Below are 27,680 nucleotides of genomic sequence, written 5' to 3'. Positions count from 1 at the left end.
ATAACTAATAATAGACATCTCACCGTATTAGGGCCAATTTCACCAACCACGGTTAGCTTAACCGACGGTTAAAGTTAGCAGGATTGACCAATAGAAATGAATCCACCCTGCTTTCTATTGGTCAATCCTGCTAACTTTAACCGTCGGTTAAGCTAACCGTGGTTGGTGAAATTGGCCCTTAGCCGTGTCAAAAGATGAAAGGTGTATCGATGGGCGCGTTCAGAGCACTGGATTAGTTGCCAAATGTTGCAGTAGAGGGTACTACCACAGTGGGCTCCGGGCTCCGGGAGCTGAAGTTGGTCTACCCTCTCTATGCGAGTTGGAGTTGGAGCCGTTGGAGGTTGAAGCTCCTGCTCCTGACAGCTCCTGACTCCTGACGCTCTTGTTTTTTTCATAAATGGCAATTTATGTTGTTTGATGTATAAATAGTTATTAGTTTCGCTCGAGAAGTGTGCATTTATGTTACTATGTCGAAAGCTAAAGTCTCGGCGGAATGGAGGAAGAGAGTAAAGTCGGAGTACATGCGATTGCGGCAAATGAAACGCTATAAACGAGCGGATGAAGTCAAGATCGCGTGGAATCAGAATCGTAAGGTTATGACAGGTAAGTGGTGTTTTTCCTATACGTGAAAATAGATACGTGTTTCTTTGTATCTGAAAGAATTTATTTTAATCAGTATATTTTTGGTTTTCTTCCATTTCTGTTAATTTTATGTCAATTTTTTATCCGTTAAACTTACAGTTGTAATGTTAAAATGTTAATAGCTCCAATGTTAACATATAACTTTGTTTTCGTAATAAATATCTAGGATTGTTTATTGAATAGAACTCCTTGTGGCTGAACAAAAACGTTGGACAGATGGAAAGGCAATGTGGCTGACAATACAAGATATTCCACCTCATCTTTCCTGTATGAAGAAAGCCGAAATTACTAGTCCTGATGGCGATGTGCAAAGTTGTCCTGTAAAAATTATTAATGCAGTGACCCCCATACCAACCATGTATACATGGGCTCCTATTCAGCAGAATTTTATGGTGGAGGATGAAACCGTTTTGCATAATATTCCTTATATGGGCGATGAGATTTTAGATCAAGATGGTACTTTTATCGAGGAACTTATAAAAAATTATGATGGAAAGGTACGGAGGACAGTCGAAACTTGCATTAGTAATCGTGTGATGAATTTTGTTATCGCCAACTTTGTTGTTGCAGGTCCACGGTGACAGAGAATCTGGTTTCATGGATGATTCCATCTTTGTTGATTTGGTGAATGCTTTAGCGAATTACGAGAAAGAAGATAAGGACAAAGAACAAACAAAGAAAGGAAAAGAGTCTTTAAAAGAAAAAGAAAATCAAAAAGAAAACGACAAGAAGGATGTTGAAATGAAGACTGAGCTCAAGATAGACAAAACTGAAGGTGGAAAGACAGCAGCTACTCCGTTTCCATCAATGCATATATTTAATGTAAGGAAATTAAATATTACAGTAAGATATTAGTATAATCCTATAACATTGCTCTACAATTATCATTTTCAGGCAATATCAAGCATGTTTCCTGATAAAGGAAGACCTGAAGAATTAAAGGAGAAATATATTGAATTGACAGAAAGATCTGATCCAAATGTTTTACCGCCGGAATGTACGCCCAATATAGATGGTATAAAAGCACGGAGTGTACCTAGGGAACAAACGATGCATTCTTTCCATACTTTGTTCTGCAGGAGATGCTTCAAGTACGACTGCTTCTTACATCGTGAGTATACTGCAATGAAGCGATCTTCTTAACTATTTAAGTTGTATTTTGTGAAGTATTAATCATAAAAAATAGTATTATCTTTAATACTTATTATCTATTCACTTCTTAATATTAACTTAATATTAACTAGTTCTTAATATTCATTTCTTAATAGTATTTTTAGCGGTAGAGTAAAATTAATACCACAAAAAAAGAAATACTTCGCTGAAATACATCTTACTAAATAATTGTATAATATTTAAAGTGTCCTAAATTGAAAGTTTATTAATTACAATAATTTGTGATTCCTGATTTATCGTAGCAGCCAGGGGGACCTCGCCGCAAGGTAAAGAACATTGCATACAAACTAATGCATTATCGATCGGAAGCTTTTTTTTGTTTAGCACAGAGGCATCGTCAAGGGCTCATCTGAAATCATATTTCATTCATCGTTCATCGCTGTGTCCACTAAATTTCTCTCCATTCAACTATGCCGAATTAGTCGACGAGAGTACATTCATAGTGAGTTTATGATATTGCTTGTAGGTCTTCAAGCTTGCCATCCAGGTCCGAATTTGCTGAAGCGGAAAGGACCCGATTTGAAACCATTTGCGGAGCCATGTGGGACAGAATGTTACATGCATTTGGTACGCTACGTATTATGCTATATTCCATATAACAGAATGTCTATTCTCAAAGTATAGATTTGTTGATACCGTACCATTTTATGTAGGAAGGGATGAAGGAAAAGCTGGCGGCACAAGCAGCAGATATAAAAGAGGATGAAGGCGACGAGAAACGCGGTGGTCCTAGGAAGGTACGAAAACAAGCAAGCGTTGATTCTGGAAATGAAGCAAGCAGCGAGGATAGCAACGACAGCAATAAGTACAGTCAAGGAGGCAGTTGTCAAGGTTAATATGTATAACTCGTCACCAGGAGATTACACGTATATATTTAAATAAAATTCTAACAAGTTTTATTACTTAAATTAGACTTTAAGCAAAACGTTAACAAAAACTCCAAGCCTGAGGAAACGATGGAGGATCAAGCGCAACCTGAAAATCAGACACCCTTCACCCTATTAGGAATTGGCAAACGAAGTAAGACAGAAAGCGAATTCTCATGGACAGGTTCGGAGCAGAGCTTGTTCCGAGCACTTCACAAAGCCTTCCCCGGTAATCCGTGCGCGTTAGCTCAAATCATGTTGACGAAAACTTGCCAAGAGGTGTATGAATTCGCACAAAAAGAGGCTTCGGACATCCCCGCTATAGAAAATCTGAAGGACTTTACGCCACCACGAAAGAAGAAGAAGAAGCACCGATTATGGTCCATGCATTGCAGAAAGATACAACTTAAGAAAGATTCTGGTACGTTCATTGATCGATTTCAAAAGTTTTAAGCCCATGTTTCTTTTGATTTCTAATTAATTTCTTTCGACAGGTGCTAATCATGTGCATAATTTCGCACCTTGCGATCATCCGGGTCGCCAGTGCGATAACTCGTGTCCCTGTATCCAGGCGCAGAACTTTTGCGAGAAATTCTGTCAGTGCAGCAGCGAATGCCAGAATCGATTTCCCGGTTGTAGATGCAAGGCTCAGTGCAATACTAAACAATGCCCGTGTTACTTGGCCGTAAGGGAATGCGACCCGGATCTTTGTCAGACGTGTGGCGCTGATCAATTCCATATCACGAAAATATCTTGCAAGAATGTCAGCGTGCAACGTGGTCTTCGTAAGATTAATAGACTTTGAATGTCGTCTACTTTGTTAGAAACAACAAAGATATACGAAAGATAAGAAAATGTTATTTGTAGATAAGCATCTTCTGATGGCACCCTCAGATGTAGCAGGTTGGGGGATTTTCCTGAAAGAGTCAGCGGCGAAGAATGAATTCATCTCCGAGTATTGCGGGGAAATTATTAGTCAGGATGAAGCCGATAGAAGAGGAAAGGTATATGACAAATATATGTGCAGTTTTCTTTTCAACCTCAACAATGGTAAGTACAATATAAATGCAGCAAATGTAGTCAATGACCAAGAAGAAGATGGATTAAAAGATATTTTCTAGACTTTGTCGTTGACGCAACAAGAAAAGGGAATAAAATAAGATTCGCCAATCATTCGATAAATCCCAATTGTTATGCGAAAGTAATGATGGTGAACGGTGACCACAGAATAGGTATTTTTGCCAAAAGAGCAATCCAACCTGGTGAAGAATTATTTTTTGACTATAGGTATATCACTGTGATATTAATTGATTCATCACAACCACATGATTGAAACTGTATAAATTATGACAATTTTTAGATATGGACCGACGGAGCAACTTAAATTTGTCGGTATCGAACGGGAAATGGAATTTCTTTAAGGATTCATATTTTATATATATATATATATATATATATATATATATAATCACACGCATATAAGTAATATGTTAAATTGATGCGCATACAACTGAAATATTAGGAATGAAATAAATACGAAATAAACACTTGTCTGACTCATTTATTAATAGAAGAATGTTTCTTCATTTTTAAATGTTAAAAATCTATATTTTTACTTTGTCTAATCAAAATAGAACGAATTTCTAGTATTACAATATTAATATAGATTTTTTGTGTATGTAACAAAGAAATGTAAAAGAAATTTCAATACTAGAAGACTTTAATTTCAGTTTTTTTCTAAATATAAGTTTGTGATTAAATATAGCATCATCCAATGTGTTTGCGAAAAACTATTATAGCAATACTGCTACAATACCGCAAAAGTAATTGTAAAATATAAATATTTGATGGATAATTAACAGATGAATAATCAATTTTAATTGTAAGCGGAAGTATTTATCAATCTCGTTTTTTAGTTATATACATATGCCATTTATTAAAAAGAGTTTTATGGAAAAAAAACCATTCCTGTACTCTTTTTGTATAACGTACATATCAATTTATAATTTATAATTACGAGAATAAATATATTTGTTACAATTTGTAAAATAAAAGGATACACCTTCATTCGTATATATATATATATGTATGTGCTACTATGAGAATATCATTTGCTACGATGTATCTCAAGAATTGTCCTTTTTGAGTTGTTTGCAGAAGAAATTTAAATTAAGAACTAATATATAGCTATAATACTTTTGCCCCTCTATAATTATATAGTTTATACACTAAAATCGTATTTAAAAATAATATTACAAAATTTTAATTATTTAAAATATTTATTTTCTAAAAAACTTTGTTTTTTTTAGTTATATCATTTGCAGCAAATAAGCGATGTATTTATTTAATTTATTATCATGTAACTATAGTCAATTAATTAATTTTTAATTAGTTCGCTGAGGAAATTACCCAGATATTTATAGCAGGATGATATCTAAAGACGTCTTAATGACTTATATAAACCCGAAGTCGTCAATTGCATTTTCCAATATACATATATAAATACCACCGAGTAACTGACAAAGTTTATTCCAAGAAGGTATATGTACGATAGATCAATTGTATACGTTCGAATCTTTTTATATCCAAAGATTACATTTCGTATTTATTTATTTATTTGTTATCTATATCGTGTAAGATATTGTATACAAATTTTATACGCAGCATAACGAAATATTACGTGACAAGAAATCATTAAAATCTCATCACGGTTTCTTTCAGAAGCAGCTACGACAGCCCGATGTGATCGAGCTTTTCATATTGTGTTACTTTAATTTCAAATCAATTTCAAGTCTGGTGATTAATGAAAGGAGATTGCGTCGAAGACAGGCAAACGTGCCTTGAAATTGCGAGTCGCCTCTCTTTCACGGTGATCACGCCTGGGATTAAAGCGTCACGAGTGACGAGTGACGAGCTTTCGAGTATCGCGCAGCTTACAACGGAGTTACCGCGAAGGGATTGTAGGGAAGCATCTCGCGGCGATCCCGACGTGGGAATTCAGCCACCAGTTGCAAGCTTCGCGGCTGCGAAGGCGGTCGGACGGAAAGCCCGTCGAAAAGGTTAGATTAGGAGACCTCTATAAAGAAAAGTATTTCTTTCCGAAAATTAATACGCATACATTTTAAATTAATACAATTAATACAATAAATTCGGCCGCATTTAAGTAGTAGAGCTTTCGCTCCTTGAACCTACTCAAAAATTAATTCGTGATTGATATGCATAGTGAATCGAAAGCTTAATTTTGATATTAATTTCTCGCCGATACGAGTCGCGCGAATGTTTCTTCGCCCGTCGCCGCCTCCTCTCTTCCCCACAAAAAAAGAAAATAAAAAGGGAAACAAATCGAGAATAAACAAACGATTAATAATGACTGCACTGTCGAACGGAACCGTGCGCCTGGCGACGGCAATGGTGAAAATTCGCGCGTTAAAAATTTAATTGGATCCGAACTGGGGGTAAATATTTACACTCGCGTATATTGGATTCGCCTGCGATCCTCTGCGATCTGGATTTCGATGTGCGCAGGGACGAGTAGCGCGAAATCGAATCGCTTTCTTAGATGGTAAATTCGGGGAATTTGGAAACGTCGCGCGACGCGCAACGGATAAACATGTCGTGAAGAAGGTGAAGTGTACGAGAAAAGCGACGTCGCGCCGTCGATGATACTCGACTCGTCGAAAGAAACCAATTTGGATTGAGGCCAGGCCTGAGGAAATCTCATCCGCGAGCATGGAGGAGGAAGGTAATTTTTTTTCAGTGAAGAAACTAATTAGAGCTTTGTGTTAAGATTGCAGAAAGTAGACGACATTTTTTTATTGCAAATTATTCGCTCTCAAATTGTCAAGCGATTAATTGTTAAATACTGATTGACATCGTAATTATTTCTTAAGGAACTTTTTAATTAGATCAGAAGATTACTCCACCCTCATGGGAGGATAAAACTTGGGTTATTAAAGATTATTAATCAAAATTTTATAAGTGATTTAAATGTGTGAAAACCAACATTTTCTACGCAAATAGTGGCTTGTGAAAAAGAATCTCGATGCAATGTCATCAACACATTGAAAGACACCGCGCGAGTTTGATTATAATCGGGAATGTCTGACTGAAAATTGCTATAATAAGTAAATATCATATTTTTCATAAATTTTCTCATGATTTTGTTTAGCCCAATTAATGGTATTAAAATTATGATTTACATTATTTTATTATATTTGGATTTTTGTTATATAAATATACATATAATTATTTAAACAACACGTGTCATTTAACGTCAGATATTGAGTATAGATAATTAAGTATAATTATTGCATATAATTAGTCAAATGTTAATAAAACACATGTAAATTCAAATATGAATTTAATATTCTAACGTGTGATGATGTGTAACGTACTACCGGAAATCTTCAGCGAATGTTGGCAACAAAAATGTGTTACAGACAAACAACGTTGTTGCATTAAATTTGAATTTATGTAATCTAAGAAAGAATTATTTATTATTTTCTGACTTTTTATAAAGTTATAATTATTATAATATTCGTAATTCAATATGACAGTCGAGAACAAGCTGCATATTACAATATAAATATAAATATTGTACTTTTGTGACAGTAGCGATTTTTCGACAGTATTAAATTATAATGAAAAAGTGCTTTTATTATATGATGCGACAGTTTATAGAGATGCATCATTCTTTTGCTATTATAAATAAAATCTATATAAAAATATAAATACGATGGCGCATTCAATCATCGGAAAATTATGATCTTTACATTACTTTTGTGAAAAAAATAAAAGCTTTATTTAAGAAATTGTTCGTTAACGGTAACAAAACATACTGAAACACTTTAGGCGTTATTAAGAATTGCATGAAAATTTGTAGTGTTTATAGAAATCAATTTAATTTATTAAACATCATAAAATTTATATCACAAAAGTTACAAAAATACAAACTATTATTTTAAAAATCGTAGAAACCTGTGAAATATTAATGAATCGTTTATAAAATTGAATGATTGCATAAAGTTGAATTTAATTTTTATTTAGTATTTTAGTTCTTTAGATTTATCATACGAATTAAACGCCATATCTAATAACTGTAACTTTATTAAATAACGTTACGTATATGCGTATAATATATAGTACCGAGTGGCTTTTTTTGTCGCAGAAATTAATTAAATTTATGTAATTTTAATAATAATCTTTGTATGATTTAAGTTTGAAATTAAATTCCGTTGCGTTAGAGAGCGTAAGCCTCGAGAATAACATAAAACCGATAGAATTCACTTCATCTAATTAAACTTAAAACAAATTTACTCGGGAACAAATTGTTCATATATAATTGTAAATAAAATATGTCTATATATACTTTTTTCTCTTGTACAATCTCTATTTGTACATATAAGAAAAATAATATAAAGAATAATTGAAAAGTAATTATAGAAAAATAACTTTTGCATTATTTTTTTACAAAAAGTAAAATTGCGATTAGATTATACAATATTCTATAAACAGATTTTATATACGATTATTTCTATGATTATTATATGGATAATTCTTTTATTTCCTGAAACTTTATTTTTTGTAAAAAAAACACTTGAAAATTATTCTTTTAATTATTTTTAATTATTTTCCTTATTATTTTACATGTATACAAACAGAGATTATACAAGAGAGAGAAAACATATATGAATTTATGTTATATATAATTATATATGAAACATTTTTTCTCTCGGATATTTATAAAATTTATAGCGTGTGTTTAAAACACTACGTTATAAATCTATGTTACTATATGTTATAAATATACGGTATAAATATTATAAATAAACTTATTTTGAGTTTTATTGGATGAAGTCTCTACCGGTTTTTATGTTATTTTTAAGTATGCTAATGCGTTACGTCATAAAAACCGCTTTTTTTGTTATAGATGCGAAATGTTTCTCGTCCGTAAAATATTCCTCGCATAATTTTTATTCCGTGTACGAGACTGCACGTAGATATATGCGCGAACGTATTCATTTCAATATATTCACATTTTAATAAATAGTTGTTTTTTTTTAAATATATTTATATACGGATATCAGTATACGTCATATAAACTGCAAGAAATGTGATGGCAAAGAGGGCCTGTTTAAACAAGTCGCATAGGACTGCGTTTAATTCTCGTGACTCTTTGATCCGGATATTTTCTCTTTTCTCTTCTTTTTCCCTCGCGTGTGCGAGATATTCCGCGAGAAACGAACGAACGAGCGTAAATTCCCTGAATTTAAAGCGCACCTGGATCCGCGACTGCGAGCGCTATATACCGGTATTCCGCATCGATGTTTCGCGACACGTGATAATCCGGTCTTCCGTCTTCTCTCGCGTGTTTCATAATCAGTATAATCACGTCACTGCGTTGTATCGTCTTTCAAGTTTCATAAACAATTCTCGAGGAAACAGGACCGCTTAACTCGCGTGTTGCCCTTGCGAAACATATATCTCCCAGTATCGCTATTGCACTCGCATAAAAAGCATATCTTTAATGCGGGAAGATATATTATATTTATTTATTTGCCATCGAGTTACAGCTTACTTTTTCATTTTATAACAGAGGAGAAACATTAATATTAATCTGCTTTTCCTGACGCTTAATTTGCTTGAAAGCTTATCTTGCTCCATATCTGTAACAAGAGACGCAGTAGTCACATTTATATATCAAAAAGAAAAATCGACCTTATATATCGTCAAATGTACACTTATAAGAGAGTATGATAGATGTGCACTTGGTATATTCGGTATTCAATATTTTACTGTAATACAAAATTAATTATAATTAATAAAGTAATAATTCTCAACGCAATATAATCTAACTATAATCGAATAATCAATAGCCGTTGAATGCGTAACTGCTTTTTTCATAGGTGCAAAGATTAATTTATATCTCATTGCGCATCGTGAATAACTTATAAACTTTCGGGGGACATCGCAGTTCCCCGGACGTTTCCTGCTGCTAATTTTGTCATCGCGCGTAGAATCGCACGCGACGGCGATAAGACGATTCAGAAAGCGGAGCCAAGTTCCAAATTCTCGTGCGGTCCACGGTTTATTTTGATCCTTCGCTCGGCCATTTATTAACCACGGCGTGTATGTAGGTACGTGGAAATAATAGCAGGAGACCCCCGGGTACGTTTACACCGTTTATACAAATCCTGATTGTTATATGAGCGGGTTACGAGCGCGACGTCATCGTGTTTACTTGATACGTGAAAATACGTAATTCCGAAAGCCGCCAGACGATCACGAGCGTATTCCCGAGCGTATGTACGTGTAGTCGAGACTAGCAGCAGCAGCAGCACAACAGCAGCTTCCGTTAAATGCAGCTTTACAGTTCGGGCACAAAGCGAGTGCTTCTGTTCGGATAAAGCGCTTTATACGCGACTTAATCCTTTCATTACTTGTCTCTATGCCCGCGCTTGTGTGCAATATATACGATAATTATCGTAGTGACAGTAATAGCACCAACAGTGCCGTAAACATTCGGGATATTGGCGATATCGTCCCAAATTATTTTAGATCTTTATTTAGGAAGATAAAAATTAATTGTTTGGATATATTAGGATCTTTCACTCAAAAAGTATTTCGTGACGTTCCTATTATTGCTATTATTAATATTATTTTAATAGGGGCAAAAACATTATGCTGATACCACTCTAATAATGCATTTGCAATTCTATTAAAAGTAGAAGATAAAATTGCGTCATATCTGAAGCAAGTTACATGTATCAGTAAAACTCCCGCGTAAAATATAATAAAACTATTAGCAAACTGTTTACAAACCAACGGACGGGTGAAATTAAATGGGAATTTAATGAGAAGATCACTGCAAATCCGATTGGCATAACGAGTTACTAGTTTCACTTCGAATCACCTGCTTTCAATACTTTAACACGATTGCATTACACTTTAATGACTTTCCGCCAGTTGGATTTCAATGTAAAACGATGCGTTTTCGTATAAACCCGCTATAAATTCGCTCGAACGAAAAATACAGGTTCCGAAATATCGAGATAGCGAGTATAAACGTGTGCATGGTTTTGCCGCACCGAAAATATCACGTCGCGCGTCACGAGAACTCGCGTTTGCATTCGATCTCGAACTTGTGTCAAACTCAAAACTCCACAGATGTTAAATTTTAATTAATTATTATAGGATCGGTCACTAGCGTATCATTAAAGTGGCATCTTCCTTCGTTTCTCTCCTGCGTCGCAGGAGGGTATGTTTATGTTACTCGTTCTCTCTCTCTCTCTCTCTTATACATTTTTCCATCTGTTTTAATAATCCATGATTTCTATGACGTTTAAATAAAACAATACAACTATAAATAAATATATTTAAATAAATATATTTAAATATATTTATTTAAATATATTTTTAATTTCAGCCTTTGTGAAAGAAGGTTTATTATGCACAAGAAATGAATGTTGTTATTTGAGATACAGATAGTTTATTTTATATGAAAAGTGCAGCGCGGATGAGAGACGCAAGCTTGAAACAATAAACAACAACGAGCCTCTAACTTTGTGAATCATCGTCTGAATTTTAGCAAATTTCTTCGAAATTGGATTTATCATTTTATATTTCTTTTACCGAAAAGATTATTATTTCTGTGAAAATCGGAAATAGAACTTAAAAATGTGAGCTTTTTACTTCTCGTGAGCCGGACATATTTCTATAAAATGAATAATATTTATACACGATAGAACTAATCTATGGACTAACGTCGTTAATTTTACAAATAGCAGCAACAATATTAATCTTAGGGGATAAAAGTTTATTTATATTATTCAAATAATAATATTGTCGGGGCTACATAATATATAAGAGAAATAAAATGAAGTAGTTGGTTCTAACATTGATAATTTCGTATTACAAAAAATATTACATTTTATGTAACACCTCTGTTGTTACGAAAATTGAAACTTTCATTCAAAGCGACATAACCGCGACGAAGAAGAAAGAAAAGTTTAAACAGCAACAACTTAAATATTATACTGAAAAGCTTTCGTGTAACCAGGTATATTTCACAAATTAACTTTTATTCCGTTCTGAATATTGACAAAAAAAGTCGCCGATACTGTCGCAAAGATATTTTGCCAAACGATTCATGTTGTTTTCCGTTTTGTGCAATTTTGAATTCATATCGGATTCTATTATTTGTACCGCATCGAGATTGCTTGCATAAATGATAATGTCATAGACTGATGAAGCTCTCACAGCGTGCCGGTCGCAGGAGATTTTGCGAATGTATCACCGGACTCGATTCGAAACCGTGATAGACGCTGACGGCCTGATCGTTGAGGCCTGTCGATACCAGTAGCCCTCGCCACTTCGTGTCAATTCTAACGATCACTTGCACGATCGAGACTTCCCTCGACCAATATAATCGACCGATAAACAACCGATCTTTCTTTAACATTCTTCGAACTCTCTCTTATCCGTTTTCGTATTTATTACTTAGACGATTTTTTACTCGAATCACAAATAAAGTTAGTATCAGTTTTATTCCTTAATATATTTAAAAAGATATAAGAAATTTTATTTAAATTACATCTGTTAAATTTTTCTAGCGCTCTCAGATTAATATCATAAAGAGGCAATAATTTTATGTTTAAAAATTAGATAGTAAGAGGTTTAAAGAAAAATAATTCATTGTTAAATCCTAATTATTTTATCATAACAAAATTTTTGCCGCAGGAACAGGACACATTAAGAATCAATAAATTACAATAGGAATGCAAAGGTAGTAGTAAAGGAAATAATGTAAGCTACCTACATTTGTGGAATCGTTAAGTAATCTTTACTTCTGCTTTGAACGCGTATCTTCCCTTTGTCCCATAATATTGAAATTTAAAACATGACAAATGATCTTTTTTCAATCGAAAAAGTAGCGCAGACAGAACAGTGTAGGACAGGTGACCGAATATACGTATCCTTGAAGAGACATGTAGGTAATTGCATAGTAAAGGCTTTCAGCCGAGAGCCCAAAGCATAACCTGCACAATGGAGAACGCGTTGCAACAGAGAACTCGTATCGCTAGGGATTTACTGAAAAAAAGAGAGAAAAAATAGGGCAGCAGCATACCGCGCGCGTGGCCATTTTTATCTTATATTCCGGGCTGGCTCTCCCCGAGGAGACATTCCCAGATGTAGCAAAGCGAGACTACTGTAAAAAAAAATACATATATGTACGCTTAGAATCCCTTACGTGTAATAAATACGTGTTTTGTATCACACTACCTGATGATGAATTCGACACATTTCGCTATATGTACCTTGAGTTTATTTTGTAGGGATCTCATTTCAATTATACACTTTTTTTTACAAAACTACAATTTATGAGATATTTCTTACTGTACGTAAAAGCTTACTTAAGTAATTTTGCTAATTATTAAGATCATTAGTTAATAGGAGTACAACTCTACGTTGAAAGTATAGTAATGAATGTACGGAACTTTAGAAAATTTTTGTGAACATAACTGAAACGCCCAACATGCAGATGTGAGATAAAATATGGACGAGGTTAATAGAATAAAGTTTTTGCATTCTTCCGATTTCTTGTAAGTCTAATTTCATGACTAACAAAAAGATAATTTATATTTTTAGCTTCTTCTATATTCAGAACATTTTAAATATTTATAATTCCATATTCTATATTCTGTGTTTTGTATTATATATTTTCGTATTCTGAATTTTTTTTAATTCTACGCGTATTCTGTGTTGTGTTTCTAATTCTATATACCTAACTCGTTTAATTTATAACGCATGATTTCCGCTTTGTGTTAAATCACTTACATGTAGTTAAAATACTCGCAAACTGCAATTTACGGGAAGAATTCCTTTACGGTATCGGAATGATATTTGAAGGCTTTGAAGCACGCAATATCGAGAACTAATAGTAAAGCCCTACCCAACGTGCCTATGAACCATACCTAACGCTCCGTATTTACTCCAACAGGTTTATTTAGTTTATTCAGCAAAATTACATAGAGTGCGACCACGCTTGCGAGGCATTTGCTATAGCATTTCCTATGGCACGTAAATTGTGGTAGAGGACAAAGTCGAGCATGCATTCATTTAGAACAATATGTCGAATATAATACAATAACAATATAAGAATGTTATGTCGAAGGTAATACGATACAATTGTGTCTCGCGCAATTAAAAACATTAGTAAATAGCGAGCATTAACACATTGTCGAAGTGGTCGATTGTGTCGTATGACAAAGTGCGATGAATTGCACGGATTTATAATATCAACTCGTTGAGATACTCGCAAAATATCTGGGATTATTTAATGGCGTTTTTGTCGTGCTCAATACATAAAGCTTTATTCAAAACGGAGTTAGGGGTATACCGAGGGGTATACCTACTGAAAGAATAAAAATTTTAACGATACTGAAAGAATCTGTTTCGAATTATTATGTGAATAGCTGGTTATAAATAACATTAATGTTTAAATGCTGTTAACGTTCGATGACATATGATATATTAATTATGAATGCAGCGGATTACCTACATGATATACTATTGATGTATTCTATCAATTTTTACGCAATGTTATGAAATTGATATCTCTCTCTAATTATTATTCTGTTTTATTCAGTTTTGATACAAATAAATTTAAATGGAAATAAAAATGTAAAAACACATTTACATGATACGCATTGCCTGGCGACAGTACGTTAAACACGATAACGTCGTGTAAATATTTACGAACATCGACAATGTGATCTTCCATTTGATGTCGCATCTCGCTTCTTATACTACTATCATGTACTACTATCGATCAATCGTAAAAGGTTAGTAGTTGTATTTTTCAAGAAAGAAATTATGTTGAAATCATATAAGAACATTTCAATAATTTTAACACTAAAATAGTGAATTTTTTTATGCTGAATATATATCTATAGCAGAATTCTCTAATCACAAAAGAAAAATTCCTAAAGAAAACAATTTTGATAAATATTTTTCTATATTTTAATGTCAATTTTGTTTTTAAGGAGAATATATAATTGTGAAAAAATTTAATTGTGCTGCTTTGTCTCATTGATTAAGATAGCTACCTTTTAAAAAATCTTAAATGGCAATAGAAGTCGAGTGACACATTGTTTTAAAAGTATCTTAATTTTCTTTACAACTACGTCTTGTTCTTTTTTTTATTTAGACAAGCTGTAATTTGGTTTCTTGAGAAATCACATTTGGAAGTCTTAGATAGAGTGAAAACTGAAAAGTTTGGTAAGTGTTCGAAATGTCCTCAAGCAGTCTCCGTACAATGATAAAGTCCCTGTTCAAAGTTGTTGCAGACATTTTGGAACATTTCCGACGTTATTCTACTATCACTCATCTACTATTTTTTGACATACATAGATCTTGTACGAAATCCGGCATTGTGGTACAAATTTTATTTTTTAAATGTCCCCGAAGGAAAAAAATTTAATGGACAAAAATCAGATGACCTTATAAATCGCTCAATCGAATCTTTCCCAAAAGATAGCGGTTGAGAGTGCAGTAGAATAGTGCCGGAAATGTTTCGAAATGTCTGCAGCAATTTTGAACGGAGGCTGTATATTATTGCATGGAGACTGGTAGAGAATGATTCGAGCATTTATTGAGTGAATTTTTCTATAAGTTAGGAATTTTCTGTTTGTAATGATTTCTAAATGCGATTTCTCCAGAAACACTTGACGCAAATTAAAAAAGACAAGAGATAATTGTAAAGGGAATTGAAAGATATTTAAAACAATGTATCACTTGACTCCTATTGTCAATTAAGATTTTTGAAAGTCTAGCTACCCTAATCAAGACAGCACGATTGAAAATTTATCACAATTGTATATTCTTCTTAAAAGCAAAATTTATATATTTCGGCATATTTCGCACAAATTAGTCGAGCAATAAAAAACATCGACATGGAAAGTCTTTAGGCTTATCCTGTATATTAAATTGACATTATATTTGAGAATAATTTTAGTTTAGAATATAATTGCAAAAATGCAATTAGTTATGCAATCATGTATATCGACAGTTCTAACAGTTAAGGGACTTTGAACATATGAGTTTTCGATTAAATACAAATTCCAATGCGGGACTCTACTCAATGCTCGCCAACCGCGAGAAATTAACGAGTCGAGGTTTTAGTTCATCGGCGATGAACTTGAACCGAGTTAACAACAATTGAAATTGACCTCGTAATAGCGGATGAGCGCTTACCAATTCTTCTATTAACAATATAAATGTTCTAAGATATATGTTATCAACTTCGTAGACAATTTTATACGCGGCATTATATAGCTTTTAGTAATAAGTTGTTGATAATTTATTTAAAGATGATTTTATTAATATTATACTAATTTCTCTCGTTTCTATTTTTTTTTATAGAGATTCTTACATAAATACACATTAATTAATGATTCTAAATTAGTTATTTATTCATCACTTATTTGAATTGTAAATTTATTTAGATATATTTATTCTCTCTTTGTAGTATATATTAAATCAGATATGACTTTCCTGATATTACTTTCCTAGAACAAAATGCGAACACAAACGGATATAAAACGCGACGGAAAGTTTACTTTCGAAGTTTTCATTCGGTCCAGTATTTTTATTCACGCTCGCAAAGTGGTCCATTCTGTGAAATTGGAGCTGAAGTTGAATCGATGGGTATCACATCCTCTCTGGACACTCTCAATACAGACCTCAATCGAGACAAAGACAAGCATTTTATTAATACATTTTATCTTTGATCAATATTCGCTAGAAACCTTTCGTTATCATCCTTCGGTGATTTCCGCGACAACAGAAGTTTATTCAAACAAGACACCGAGTTAATTAAATCACAATTCGGGCCGGAAGTAATCTTCGTCTCAAGATAAGGGATAAAATATAGAAACGTACATAAAGAACAAAGAACTCTATCTCGTGAGGCTAAAAGATTGACTTGAAACAAAAATATTAAATATAATATCGTAATATTTTATCGTAGATTTTATTGTATTATCAAAAATTGTTTTTTGAAATTAGTCTACATTTTATTATATGAAATGCTCTTTTAACCAAGATCGAAAATAGTTCTTGCTGACTGACCAGAGCTGCTGGGAATACCATTCGCGTATTCTCTTCAATACCGTAAACGTTTGCACTTTGCGCGTTTTCCGGATTCAGCCCATCATCGGTTTCCGCTCACTGCTGCAGCGTGTGATTCCAGCTGGCAAACGGATACAGTTATATAGTCACACATAGGAAGTACGCAGGTTCTACACATACGTACGAGCAACTGGAACTCTCGACTCCCATACAGAAATTGATAATACGCAGAACTAATATTATACTGTTATCAAACTGATTTTAGTTATTAACTGATCTTAGATATACTCGTTTGGGTGAAATGATTACAAAAACAACGCATTCTTTTATGAACGATGACATTTAATATCAAAAATTGTCACAAGTACAAGTCTTTAGTATATGACGTCTGTTAAAAAAATTATCCAAACTGGAGATGTATTGTATATTAAAATACCGAGAACACGCTCGTCGTTATGACGAAGCAGAATTGGTATGCGCGGATTTGTATACAGGTTATTTCTAAAAGTTACGTCTCTATACACTGTCAGGCTATTATAGTAAGTCAATAAAGCTTGTTGTGTTTTCTTTCGTGGCGATTCCTACGATGTCTGAAAGCCATGGCACGTGTATCGAGCTCTGTTTCAAGATTAGCAAAATGGCTAGACGTTTGATTTGCTAAGAATAGCATACGGGGATGATTCTGTAGGGTCTCTCAGGAGTGGATGCTTCACTTGTTCACTCGTTTTAACTCGTCAAACATTTTTTTGACTAAAAGCGGGATATCACAAGTGTGGCAGCCTCCATATTCGCCGGATTCAGCCTCGACTTTTTTTTGTTTCCGAAGCTTCAAAAAGATTTTAAAGGGGCACGGAATTGATAACGTTCGATTTGAAATCACTGAACAAAATTTGAAAAGAAAACTTATAAGTTTCTGAAATAATTTTGAGAAGCGTTTTCAACAATAATGGTAGAAACGATGGGCTGTAAAAGTTATCCAAGTTGCTGCAAAAGGAGCTTATTCTGAAAAATACTAAATTTTTAATTCAATAAGTCGTGCAGTCTATACATGTCACATCATCCGGATATTTTTTAGCAGACCTCGTAAATCATAATAAAAGAAACAGAAGATTAAATTTTCAATTTCTTTTTAGTGTTCGGTTTTCTTTTCTTTTTTTAAATACCTACCGTTCGCACAATTATTTCCAACTCTATTTCGCTAATGATGACAAAAATATGACAGATACTTATATGTATGTAAATTCATCTAAAGAATTAACGGATACGTATTAATTAATTAACTTGTTACACATTTTACTGCACCGAATAATATTAATTAATCTATTTAGTCACTTTTTATGATTTGAAGATTACCGCTTATTTCGATACAACAACGCAAATTAGCAGATAACGTGCATGGTGCATGTATTCTAATAACAAATAACACTCGAGTGGTTACTGTTGTATAACGATATTGCCAGGTTAATGATAACGGTATCACGCGATATTTCGCGTCGAAAGCTTTCGCCTCCTTTGAACAGCTAATACCGCGCTTTTAACGCGCGTTACCAAGGGGACGCACGAAATGGTACGGTCGTATGAAGGCGTACAAAAATTGATTTCCTAATGCGTTCCCGCTGTACACTTTATCTTGACCTTTTATATACTCAGTATACCTTTCTCAATCGCGTTGAAATACCTCAGCCACGCGAGGACATTTTATTTTCGGGCAATGATATCAATAAACGGAGATGGCGTGGCACGATACGTCTTCTCGCGAATGTGAATCTACTCCCATGTTGCTTATCGCTTACGTACGTACTATCGTTTGACAGCGAGATGCCTGGCACTCGATCTGATACCGAAGAGAAATACATTTGTATTCTCTGAGCGTAAGAAAAGCGTCCGTGGAATAAAATATAAAATTATCTCACGTTACGTCTCACTTACACCGCTCATATGTTGTTACGCGAATATTTGCGAACGCGAGGAAATTTCAAACAGACAATGACGTTGAAATTCGACAATCGGTTTAGTAATTTTTCGGTGTCGGGGAATATAGAGGAGAATCGACAGAGAGATAGCCGGCGTTAATTTATTCAATTTAAAATCGAGTCAATCACGTCTGACTGGGTGTTATCGCGAGAGCGACGCGCATAATCCGATACAGATTGATTTACAAACACGCGTTAATGCGGAGGAGATTAACGCGTTGTCAAGAGGAGATTACACCAGTCATATAAATACGGCGGGAATTCCGAACGTGGATGCACACCCCGCGCGTAGAATGGTAACGCGTCGCGACGCCGCGCCGACTGCCAACCCAATGACACACTTCACAATTAAATATAAAATCGAGTCCGGCGAGCGACTGTCTGTTGCAGCCGCCGTTATCGAACAGGCGCGGGCGTGATAATTAAGCTCGAGGCTGCCAGCGCGCCGCAATTATTACTTGGCTTTCACGGCACAGAGAATTGGCGTGGCCGCAGGAAACATCGTATCAGATATGTGCGTGCGTGAGTGTGTGTGTGTGTGTGTGTGTGTGTGTGTGTGTGAGCGCCTTGCGAAACGCGGCCGTTTCACCGTAAATGCATCCCCGTGACATCGGTATGCGCCGCGGTTGCAACAATCGCCGTTATCTCGCAGGTGAAGCGCAATTGTTGCATCGCCGCGGTCGATGCGTCGTGCCTGATTTCGCGCAATTACGCATTCCGTCCTGCACATACGGAATTCGGAAATAGCGGCGTATTGGACATTGCTCTGTTATTTTCTATGTAAATTCATTGTAGATTCAAAGCCTCCGCTACTCACATTGAGAAACGTAATTAGAATACGCAAATTTAGAAAAAGGAAAAGAGCGTGAACAGCAATTACGTTTCGATATTCAGTCATTAAGTGTTTACATTATTTTCCGGATTGAACAAGGAAATTAGTAAATTACCGTGTCAAAATCTCCCCTTTTTTCTCCTTTCCCGTTCTTCTTTTCCTCTTTACTCTCTCTCTCTCTCTCTCTCTCTCTCTCTCTCTCTCTCTCTCTCTCTCTCTCTCTCTCTCTCTCTCTCTCTCTCTCTCTCTCTCTCTCTCTCTCTCTCTCTCTCTCGCTTTCTTTTTTTTCGGAAAGAAAATTCGCAAATATGAATTTCGTCAATATTGATTGAAAAATATCTCATCGTATTTAACAAGAAAACATTGTTGAGCATGTGTGAAAATATATGTTCTTCGCCGTTTATCTGTAGATGTAGGCAAATAGCAGCGACGCACGTGCGTGACATGTAGTCAATGAGGGTGCGTCGTCCAACGAGGAGGGTGCATTTGTTCATGTCACCGCACGCAATCGTTGCAAATAAAACGGCACGCAATAAAGCGGCAAATAACCCATGACGCTTGTTATGGTCCTGTTATTTTCTCTATAAAACATGCCACTAAGCTTTTGAACAAATAAAATACAAAATTTATATGAATCTTTATTAAGCGTACAAAGGGAAAAACTCAATTGAAATAAACATGTTTTATATGAGTGTACGTACACATGTTAATAAAAAACTGCGCGAATAGAGATTTCGACATCAAAGCGACGTAAGCATTTGTAACAAATATACTTCTTAATAATTTATATTATATATTTAATGTTATTTACACTTAATCTTTTGTCTTATATAGCTCTATGTAATTCCCATTTTTATTTTTGCTATACCATCCTTTCTCTAAGATTGAAAAAATAGCTTTTTTAAAGCAAGTTTTAAAAATGCTGTAACATAAAGTTTAGCGTATTATTTTTTAAGCATACAACAGTGTTAGCATAAATAATGAAATTTAATATATATAATATTCTTTTGTATTAAATTTCTTTTGTATTTTTCCGTGGAAATAGAACATTCGTTATTCCTGTTACATGATTATAAAAGGACAAATTTATGGAAAAAGACGAGTTATATTAGATCTGATGTAGACTCCAGAAATATATTGCCATTGAATCTCGCTCTAAATTTACGATTGCCATAAATAATTAAAATGAATAAATATTATTAACACGCAAATTAACACGTATAGGTAATTTTTATCACGCGTCGAGGATTCTGCAAATTAATTAGATAAGAACAAGAAAGAATAAGTCTTTGCATCACCGCGCTTTGCATTAGAAATACAGAAACAAACAAGCTATAGCTCCAGACGTTCAGCGCAGCATTTATTCACCATTTGCATACATAAAATCCAAATAGTGTCAGTCAGCAATTCTTAATTGCATCATACGGTGAAAGCTTGACTAAGTCACCGGAAAATGAAAAACATAGAAATCTCATTTCTCTCTAGGGATAAAGCGTGGAAAATAAAGAAATTTAATTGCAAATTCATAAACGCATAATAAAATAACCGAATTTTTAATTGCGTAATTGTATATGTAGATTTCTAGCAATTACTAAACAATAAAAGAAAATAATAAATAAGTGCAAACGAAATAGATTGATATAAAGATATTGGAAAAATAATAAAAATGTAGAAAATGCTGCAATTATTTAAACTTAAGAGGTTTTAAAAAATGATATAGTAATATCAGAGTCAGTAATATCGAGATCACCGATAAGAACGAAGACGCGACTAATTCTTCCGCAACTTTTACAATCTGTAAATTGTGCGTCGCAAGCATACCACACTTCTCAAGCCGTCGCGTCGTTAAATTCACTTAAGTACCGCGATGCGGAAAACCGAGGCGGAAGGCGCGGAAGCGTGCGAAGTTTGATAATTGCTCAATCGGCGCAATCGCAAGACTTCGAGACCCATGGTTCGTAATCAATCCAAAGTCGAGTATACTTACAAAATGTATTTCTGGTTTGAAGTTACGTTTCGCAATCTACAATTTGCGGACAACGAGCCAGTTGCACTAGATCTAAGTTTCTTGAGACAACATTGATGTTAACAGTTACGACAAACGAACGTTAATTGAGCGTTGACCAGGGAACGGGCACCTGATTCTTTTGTGCATAAGTGGTGACCTGGGGTGATTTTTACACCGTAATTAAAAGTCATTGTTATTAATTACAAGTTGCATATTTTTGATTATTCTATAATTTATTAGTACTTGAGAACAATATGTATATAGATTTACTCAACATTTTCTGAAAAAAGTAAGAAGAAATAAAAAAAATATGTAAGAGACGAAAGAAGCACATTAAAATTACTGTGACGTAAGCTTCATTCTTTCGATAATAGAGTGTAAAGATCACCCCAAGCGCTCGTTCCCGGGTTAATGGAGTCACAAGATTTGCGAACTTTGCAGTCTTCTTTCTAACTGTCGATATGAATACATTTCCGAACTTGCTTATTGTAATAATAACATTGGTGTGGATTCCAAGTATTGGAAGAATTAATATATCGAAGAAAAATTGACAACTTTACGTTTATTGTAACAGAAATTGTATTTGTATGGAAAATATTAAGATGTATAAAGGCAAATTTATGCGGAGTTTTTTCGGAGACAAACGTTTTTATGATTTCTATGCGGACGTGTTTTTTGCAATGGATAAACTGCGAACAGGAAGATACTAAAAGGTACATAAACGCAGAGGGACAGTGAATCATCATTCCACTCGAGAAAAATTCTTCGTGATTTAAAATCACGACGTTATATTTCACGACAAATTGCGACGATTTGTGTCAAAAAAGAAGAAAGAGAAAAGTATGATTAGTATGAACGCTCAAATTATTATATTTAACATATTCTAATGAAATATCATGCAGTATATATCTTGTGAAGAATATATAACTGAATTTGGGATGGAAAATAATAATACATATCTAGCCATTATACATTATATAATAGTTTTTAACTATTTTACAAAAGTTTCTTAACATTAGAAAAAAGTGATAACAATAAAAAGTAACTGGGGAAACTGAGCACTATGTTAATATTGTGTGCGTAATGTAATTTATTTTATTCTCTTCGTACTATATGTTTATTATATGTCGTCGTTATCTCATTTAGTTGATTATTACATCGCAATATGGGGGATATAATATATTACGTTACCTATCACGCAATATTATCGTGACACGTACATATTTACACGTATTGCGAATTATAGAAGTAATGCAGCGGTGGTACACACGCAGCAATAGAGCGAAATCATGATGATTTTGAGCGTATTCAGTTTAACAAGGTGCCTAATTGCGCACCTCCGTGCTATTGCGTACGCCACACAAGAGCAGCGGTTAATTAGAATCGTCGACACCGGGCGTCGTTGCCCTTGGCTTCATCGAACTATTAGCCGCGATCGCGTGTCCGAACGCGACTTGTTTCATTAGCAGATTAGGTTGATTCGTTTATATACGCCGACGCGACGACAATTTCGATCAATTAAGTTAATGCACTTGCAGATCCACGTACCTCGAACACGCGAAGCGTGGCTGCGCCTCTTTATTTAACAAACATTTGCTACAACAGTAATAAATGGCCAAATAATTGATTAAGCCGTTTGCAAAGATTGAAAAACGAAGTAAGATTATTGTAACAAAAACTAGTTTAAAATTGTAACTATAATATTGCAAATTAGATAAAAGCAAAATGAAATAAACCATATTTACTTGCGTTTAATGAATTGTCTTAAAATAGCAGTGGCTATATTATAAATGGTTTTTCTTTAAAATATCAAAATTAGGAGAATTAAAAATAATTTAAAAAATAAGTACATATATATGTATAATAAAATATAAATTTAAAATAAATATATCAATAAGTTATAAATACACATGTTTTGTGCAGAAATTTTCGATATAATCGAGAGACACGGTAGTATCTTGTGTTAAATGTATACGGCGAGATCGACTCATGTTGTATACGCGAACTATCCGATTACGAATACCTAAGATTATCTCAAAAACAGCCTGGCTAATCGAGTTTTTAATAGATTTAATGGTAGCTTGGGTTTAAATTATATAAGAAAAGTGTTTTCACTTTTTTTACGTATTCTACAAGCGGAGATATTATAACGCAAAATCCCAATGTAAAAATGTCTAAAGAGACGTCTTGGTCGCCGTCGACAATTGTACGATTTTCGACACAATACGACATTCGTAAAGCAAATAGCTTTTCGCTGCGTTGAGAGAAATTATTGAGAATATTTTCAGCGTCTCCGTGGCAACGCCTCTAACGCGTGACCATTCGAGGTAATGATGTCCTCCCGAATACAAAAGAGCAGAAAGCACGTACGGATGAGCTTAGAATTTCGGCCAGCTTTGGCCAGAAGAGAACATATCGCGCTATAATTCTCTGTCTCTTTGCTCTGTCTCGATAATTCAAATGCCAAATTTTGCACATTTTATCATGCTTTTATATCATGCGTTTCTAATATGTTTATAATATATTAAAATAAATAAAAATATTTAATATAAAAGAAATAATTTTATGATGTAATAAGAACGGTGATTTAATGATTTTTCTCGAACATGTAATGGTACTATATTTATAATTAAATATTTTTATTTATTTTAATATATTACAGACATCACATATATTGCAAGTGCGTAGTAAAGCAATTTAGATAATAGAGGAACTTTAAACTTTTATTTTACTTTGCTTACGAAGATGAAAAATTACATTTGTCAAAAAAATAAAGTTGTACACATTGACACAAATTGACATAAATAGTTTGATGAAAAATATAAATTACAAGCTTTTTGCTATATTGAAAATTTTCAATATAATAGAGAGCTTGTAATTATTATAATGAGAATTTTGGATATAACTAATTGAGAATTCGAATATAAGAATTGTGAATAATTTATGTCAACGTGTACAATAATTTTTGAAGGATTATAAGCTGTATTAAAATTGAATTTTATTATTTCTATTTTTATTTTGATAATATCTCTTTTGTGATATTATTATTTAAAAAAAAAAAACAACAGATGTATTCTTAGACAAACAATAATATTGTAATATATTTCTCATGTTAATATTTTTTGCTTTTATACTTTTATATTTTACATAATAAATTATTATACGCTTTTGAAAGGTGCTTGTTGCATTATGCACCTTTTTCTACCTTTTTTTTAAATAGGTAATTAATATTAACATAATATCCAAGAGTTCATAAATGTTTATAACTATTTAATTTTACATATTGTAATATAAAAATATAAATGTTAACACTTTGCAGATCTTTTATCATTTGCACTTTGTGATATCGGTCAGTTTTATAGGCACGTCCAATATATTTGACATTTTTAACATTTTAACATACTCTCTTTTCTCACGCATATCATTCATGTATGTCGAGTTTTTATCGGCATGAATTATCGATGGGACGTTACCACGAAACGATATTGAAGCCTTGAAAGTCACGAACTTGGAAATAATTCAGATAGCTTAATCGATCCTTTTTTTCCCTTCAATCTTAAAACGAAATAAAATCTAACGGCTGAAATGTAGCGCACAATAAAAGTGTTGGATTTTTTATGAAGGTAGTAAAGGTAAAGAAAGATGGTAAAAAAAATAGAAACTTTTTATGAGAGACATAGTAAAGTAGTTCAATTTGCCCTTATATTATAGAACTCTACACGTACTCCTTTTATCAGACAAGTGCAATATTCGTTATGTGCATTATTATCTCACGGTATTATACGAGATCTTATCATTACTTTTTTTTATAATGTTTAAAAATATATTTGATAATATTGTGAAACCAACATTTTTGGGCTGAAATATAATAACATAATAATAAACAATACATAGTGATACTATAAATACAAATATTTTTAAAATATAGCGGTTTCCAAAAAGTACATTAAATGATTGATCCTACTTTGACAGTTATATTTTAATTTCTTTAATATATAATAGGAACATATATCTTGTTATATTTTAGCAAATAAATTATCAAAGTTTATTGCGAGGCAAACTATAATATGCATGCAAAGAGATACGTAAACATAAGAGAACATAACTTTTGACTGTAGAGCACAAACTTCATTATTATAATATTGCATAACTGGATAAATCTTATCGCACTTAATAGTAACATCAAAGATGCTGCTGAAATAATTGAACGGTTGGGCAATATGCACTCTGTTATGACGTAAATTTGGTTCGTGTTCAGACTAAATTATTAATTAAACCTTGCTGCGACTGAAGTGTCCACAATGCAACGTCATACAGTTTAGTTACAGTCCCACGCATTACGATATGAAAGCCCTTTACAGAAGTCAGAACGTATTATATTAATAATTCTCCGTCGGATTCTCCGACGATACAGTCAGAATTTATTACTGTGTTGTATACGCGTTGCAAGTAAACGGAATGCCTCTAAGCTACTGATGTTGTAATGTTAATTAATACCTGCAGCAATATGTTCCTCTCTTACGTTTGTACCGAAGCACGTAAAAAGATATTCGTTAGATGAGAAGCAAAATGAGAAGTTTATGCGAATATTTCAATTTGTTATTATTGAAACATTAATTCTTACAATATATAATAATTACATACATTTATAATAATTAGAAATTTTATATTAATAAATATTTTAAATTGTACCCTTTTTCAATAAATTAAGACAGTGAATCGTCCATGTTGTTATTTAGAGATAATAGGTATGACAAATGAAAATTTTCAAATCGCACATGTGCATCTTGCAATCTTTATTCATCCTTCTATCACTATATATTTCCTCGCAATGACTATCGAATATACCGAGTATTTCGCATTCCTTGAATTGTTCTCCATTCAGAAATTCCTTCTCGCACACTTTTTCACATTATTTACTTTCACATACGCGATATATGAATACGACAAAATTGATCTACGGTGCTTTTTTTTCAGAGAGTCTCGGCGATACTGCCGGCGACGATGCTGGCGTTAAGGAACTTCAGGAACTTCGCGACAAATACGAGGGGAAGCTAACGTCGTCTCTCTACACAGGAACACTTTGCATCGCCACCATCTCTTCGCTGATCGCTCTAGGTGCTCTCTGCTTCGCCGACCATCATGTAAGTATCATTAATAATCCTCCTAGTTTCAATTAAAAATATTAATTTTTTCACATTAATCAAACAACAATTAATTGTTGCTTTAAAATAAGGAAAATCTGTCTACAGTTTATTTTTGTTATATTAATCTTTATATTTATCTACTCAGAAAACTTGGGAATTAAAAAAAATTTAGAATAAAAAAATCTCTCTTTTTCTTTCTTCAAACCTTCGTACTTTCGCTTTCCTGGTAAGTCGTGACTCTTGCTTTGATTTATGACCGAAGAAAATATATTTGAAATACTTCTGTACTAAGCTACGCGAACTTACTACGTCTTTACTCTCACTATTAATCGTTATTTTAGACAATCAATGCTCATTAGCGAGATGTTCAAGTTTTCCTAAGTTGGAGCATTATATTACCTTTCGAGAGCAGAGGTTACAAGATGATGTTCCGAGTTGTAATTAATTTTCAATTAAAACTCTACCTAGTACTCCTTTGTAATGGATCGATATTGGTCCAAGGTAGCTGTCGGTAGCATGCATAGATTCTTCGTAAACCTGTCCTGAAATTGAATCGCAGAGCGTTAACTGAGCCAAGAATTAATATGATGTCGGAGGTGCGGAGGAGAGCCCAGACAACACGAAGACGCTGTTCAAACCGATAGATTCACGAAGAATACATAAAACGTCATGCCTTAGGATTGGATCTGAGAATGGACGGTGTTGATCCTTCCAAGCTATCGCAGGACACGCGAGAAAATTGATAACGTGATTTATCTCATATCTAAAAGTTCTCCTCGTATTTTATTACGTTAGAACGTAACATAAAAATAGGAAAATTATCGACGAGGCAACTTTATTTCGACATCCGAGAAAAGAAAAAGTTGAACGAAATTGTTTTAATAAAAATAGATCCCGACAGTGTTTGCG

The 27,680-nt window shown here is 33.6% G+C and overlaps 2 protein-coding genes across 6 annotated transcripts in view; both read left to right on the top strand.

Annotated features, from left to right (window-relative positions):
* The first annotated feature begins 229 nt into the window (after positions 1–229).
* E(z) (histone-lysine N-methyltransferase E(z)) lies at positions 230–4,230 on the top strand. 3 transcript variants are annotated; one of them, XM_071719296.1, is made up of 12 exons: positions 230–603; positions 826–1,139; positions 1,213–1,464; positions 1,537–1,753; positions 2,061–2,081; positions 2,282–2,382; positions 2,469–2,646; positions 2,728–3,102; positions 3,176–3,466; positions 3,549–3,731; positions 3,803–3,968; positions 4,042–4,230. In XM_071719296.1, the coding sequence occupies exons 1-12, from the start codon at positions 468–470 to the stop codon at positions 4,100–4,102; spliced, it is 2,295 nt and encodes a 764-aa protein (XP_071575397.1). In that variant the 5' UTR covers positions 230–467; the 3' UTR covers positions 4,103–4,230. The 3 variants fall into 3 exon arrangements, with proteins under 3 accessions (XP_071575397.1, XP_071575408.1, XP_071575394.1); XM_071719293.1 differs by having other exon boundaries at positions 233–603; positions 2,058–2,081; XM_071719307.1 differs by lacking the exon at positions 2,061–2,081.
* Positions 4,231–5,469: 1,239 nt separating this feature from the next.
* Adcy2 (adenylate cyclase type 2 Ac76E) overlaps positions 5,470–27,680 on the top strand; it is a 42,591-nt gene continuing 20,380 nt past the window's right edge. Inside the window, exons 1-2 of one of the 3 annotated variants that reach the window (XM_071719266.1) lie at positions 5,470–5,740; positions 26,602–26,768. In XM_071719266.1, coding sequence (XP_071575367.1) covers positions 5,485–5,740; positions 26,602–26,768 — 423 coding nt within the window. In that variant the 5' untranslated portion in view covers positions 5,470–5,484. Of the gene's footprint in view, positions 6,424–19,140; positions 19,299–26,601; positions 26,769–27,680 lie in introns of those variants that run through there. The other 2 variants (XM_071719275.1, XM_071719281.1) reach the window with 2 other exon arrangements.

This window comes from Temnothorax nylanderi, unplaced genomic scaffold (assembly GCF_030848795.1).
Source record: "Temnothorax nylanderi isolate EJ_2023f unplaced genomic scaffold, tnyl_v1.0 TNYL_tig0007_pilon, whole genome shotgun sequence".
Classification (NCBI taxonomy): domain Eukaryota; kingdom Metazoa; phylum Arthropoda; class Insecta; order Hymenoptera; family Formicidae; genus Temnothorax; species Temnothorax nylanderi.
The sequence above is the reverse complement of the archived record's forward strand: the minus strand, read 5'-3'. Positions and strand labels throughout refer to the sequence as shown.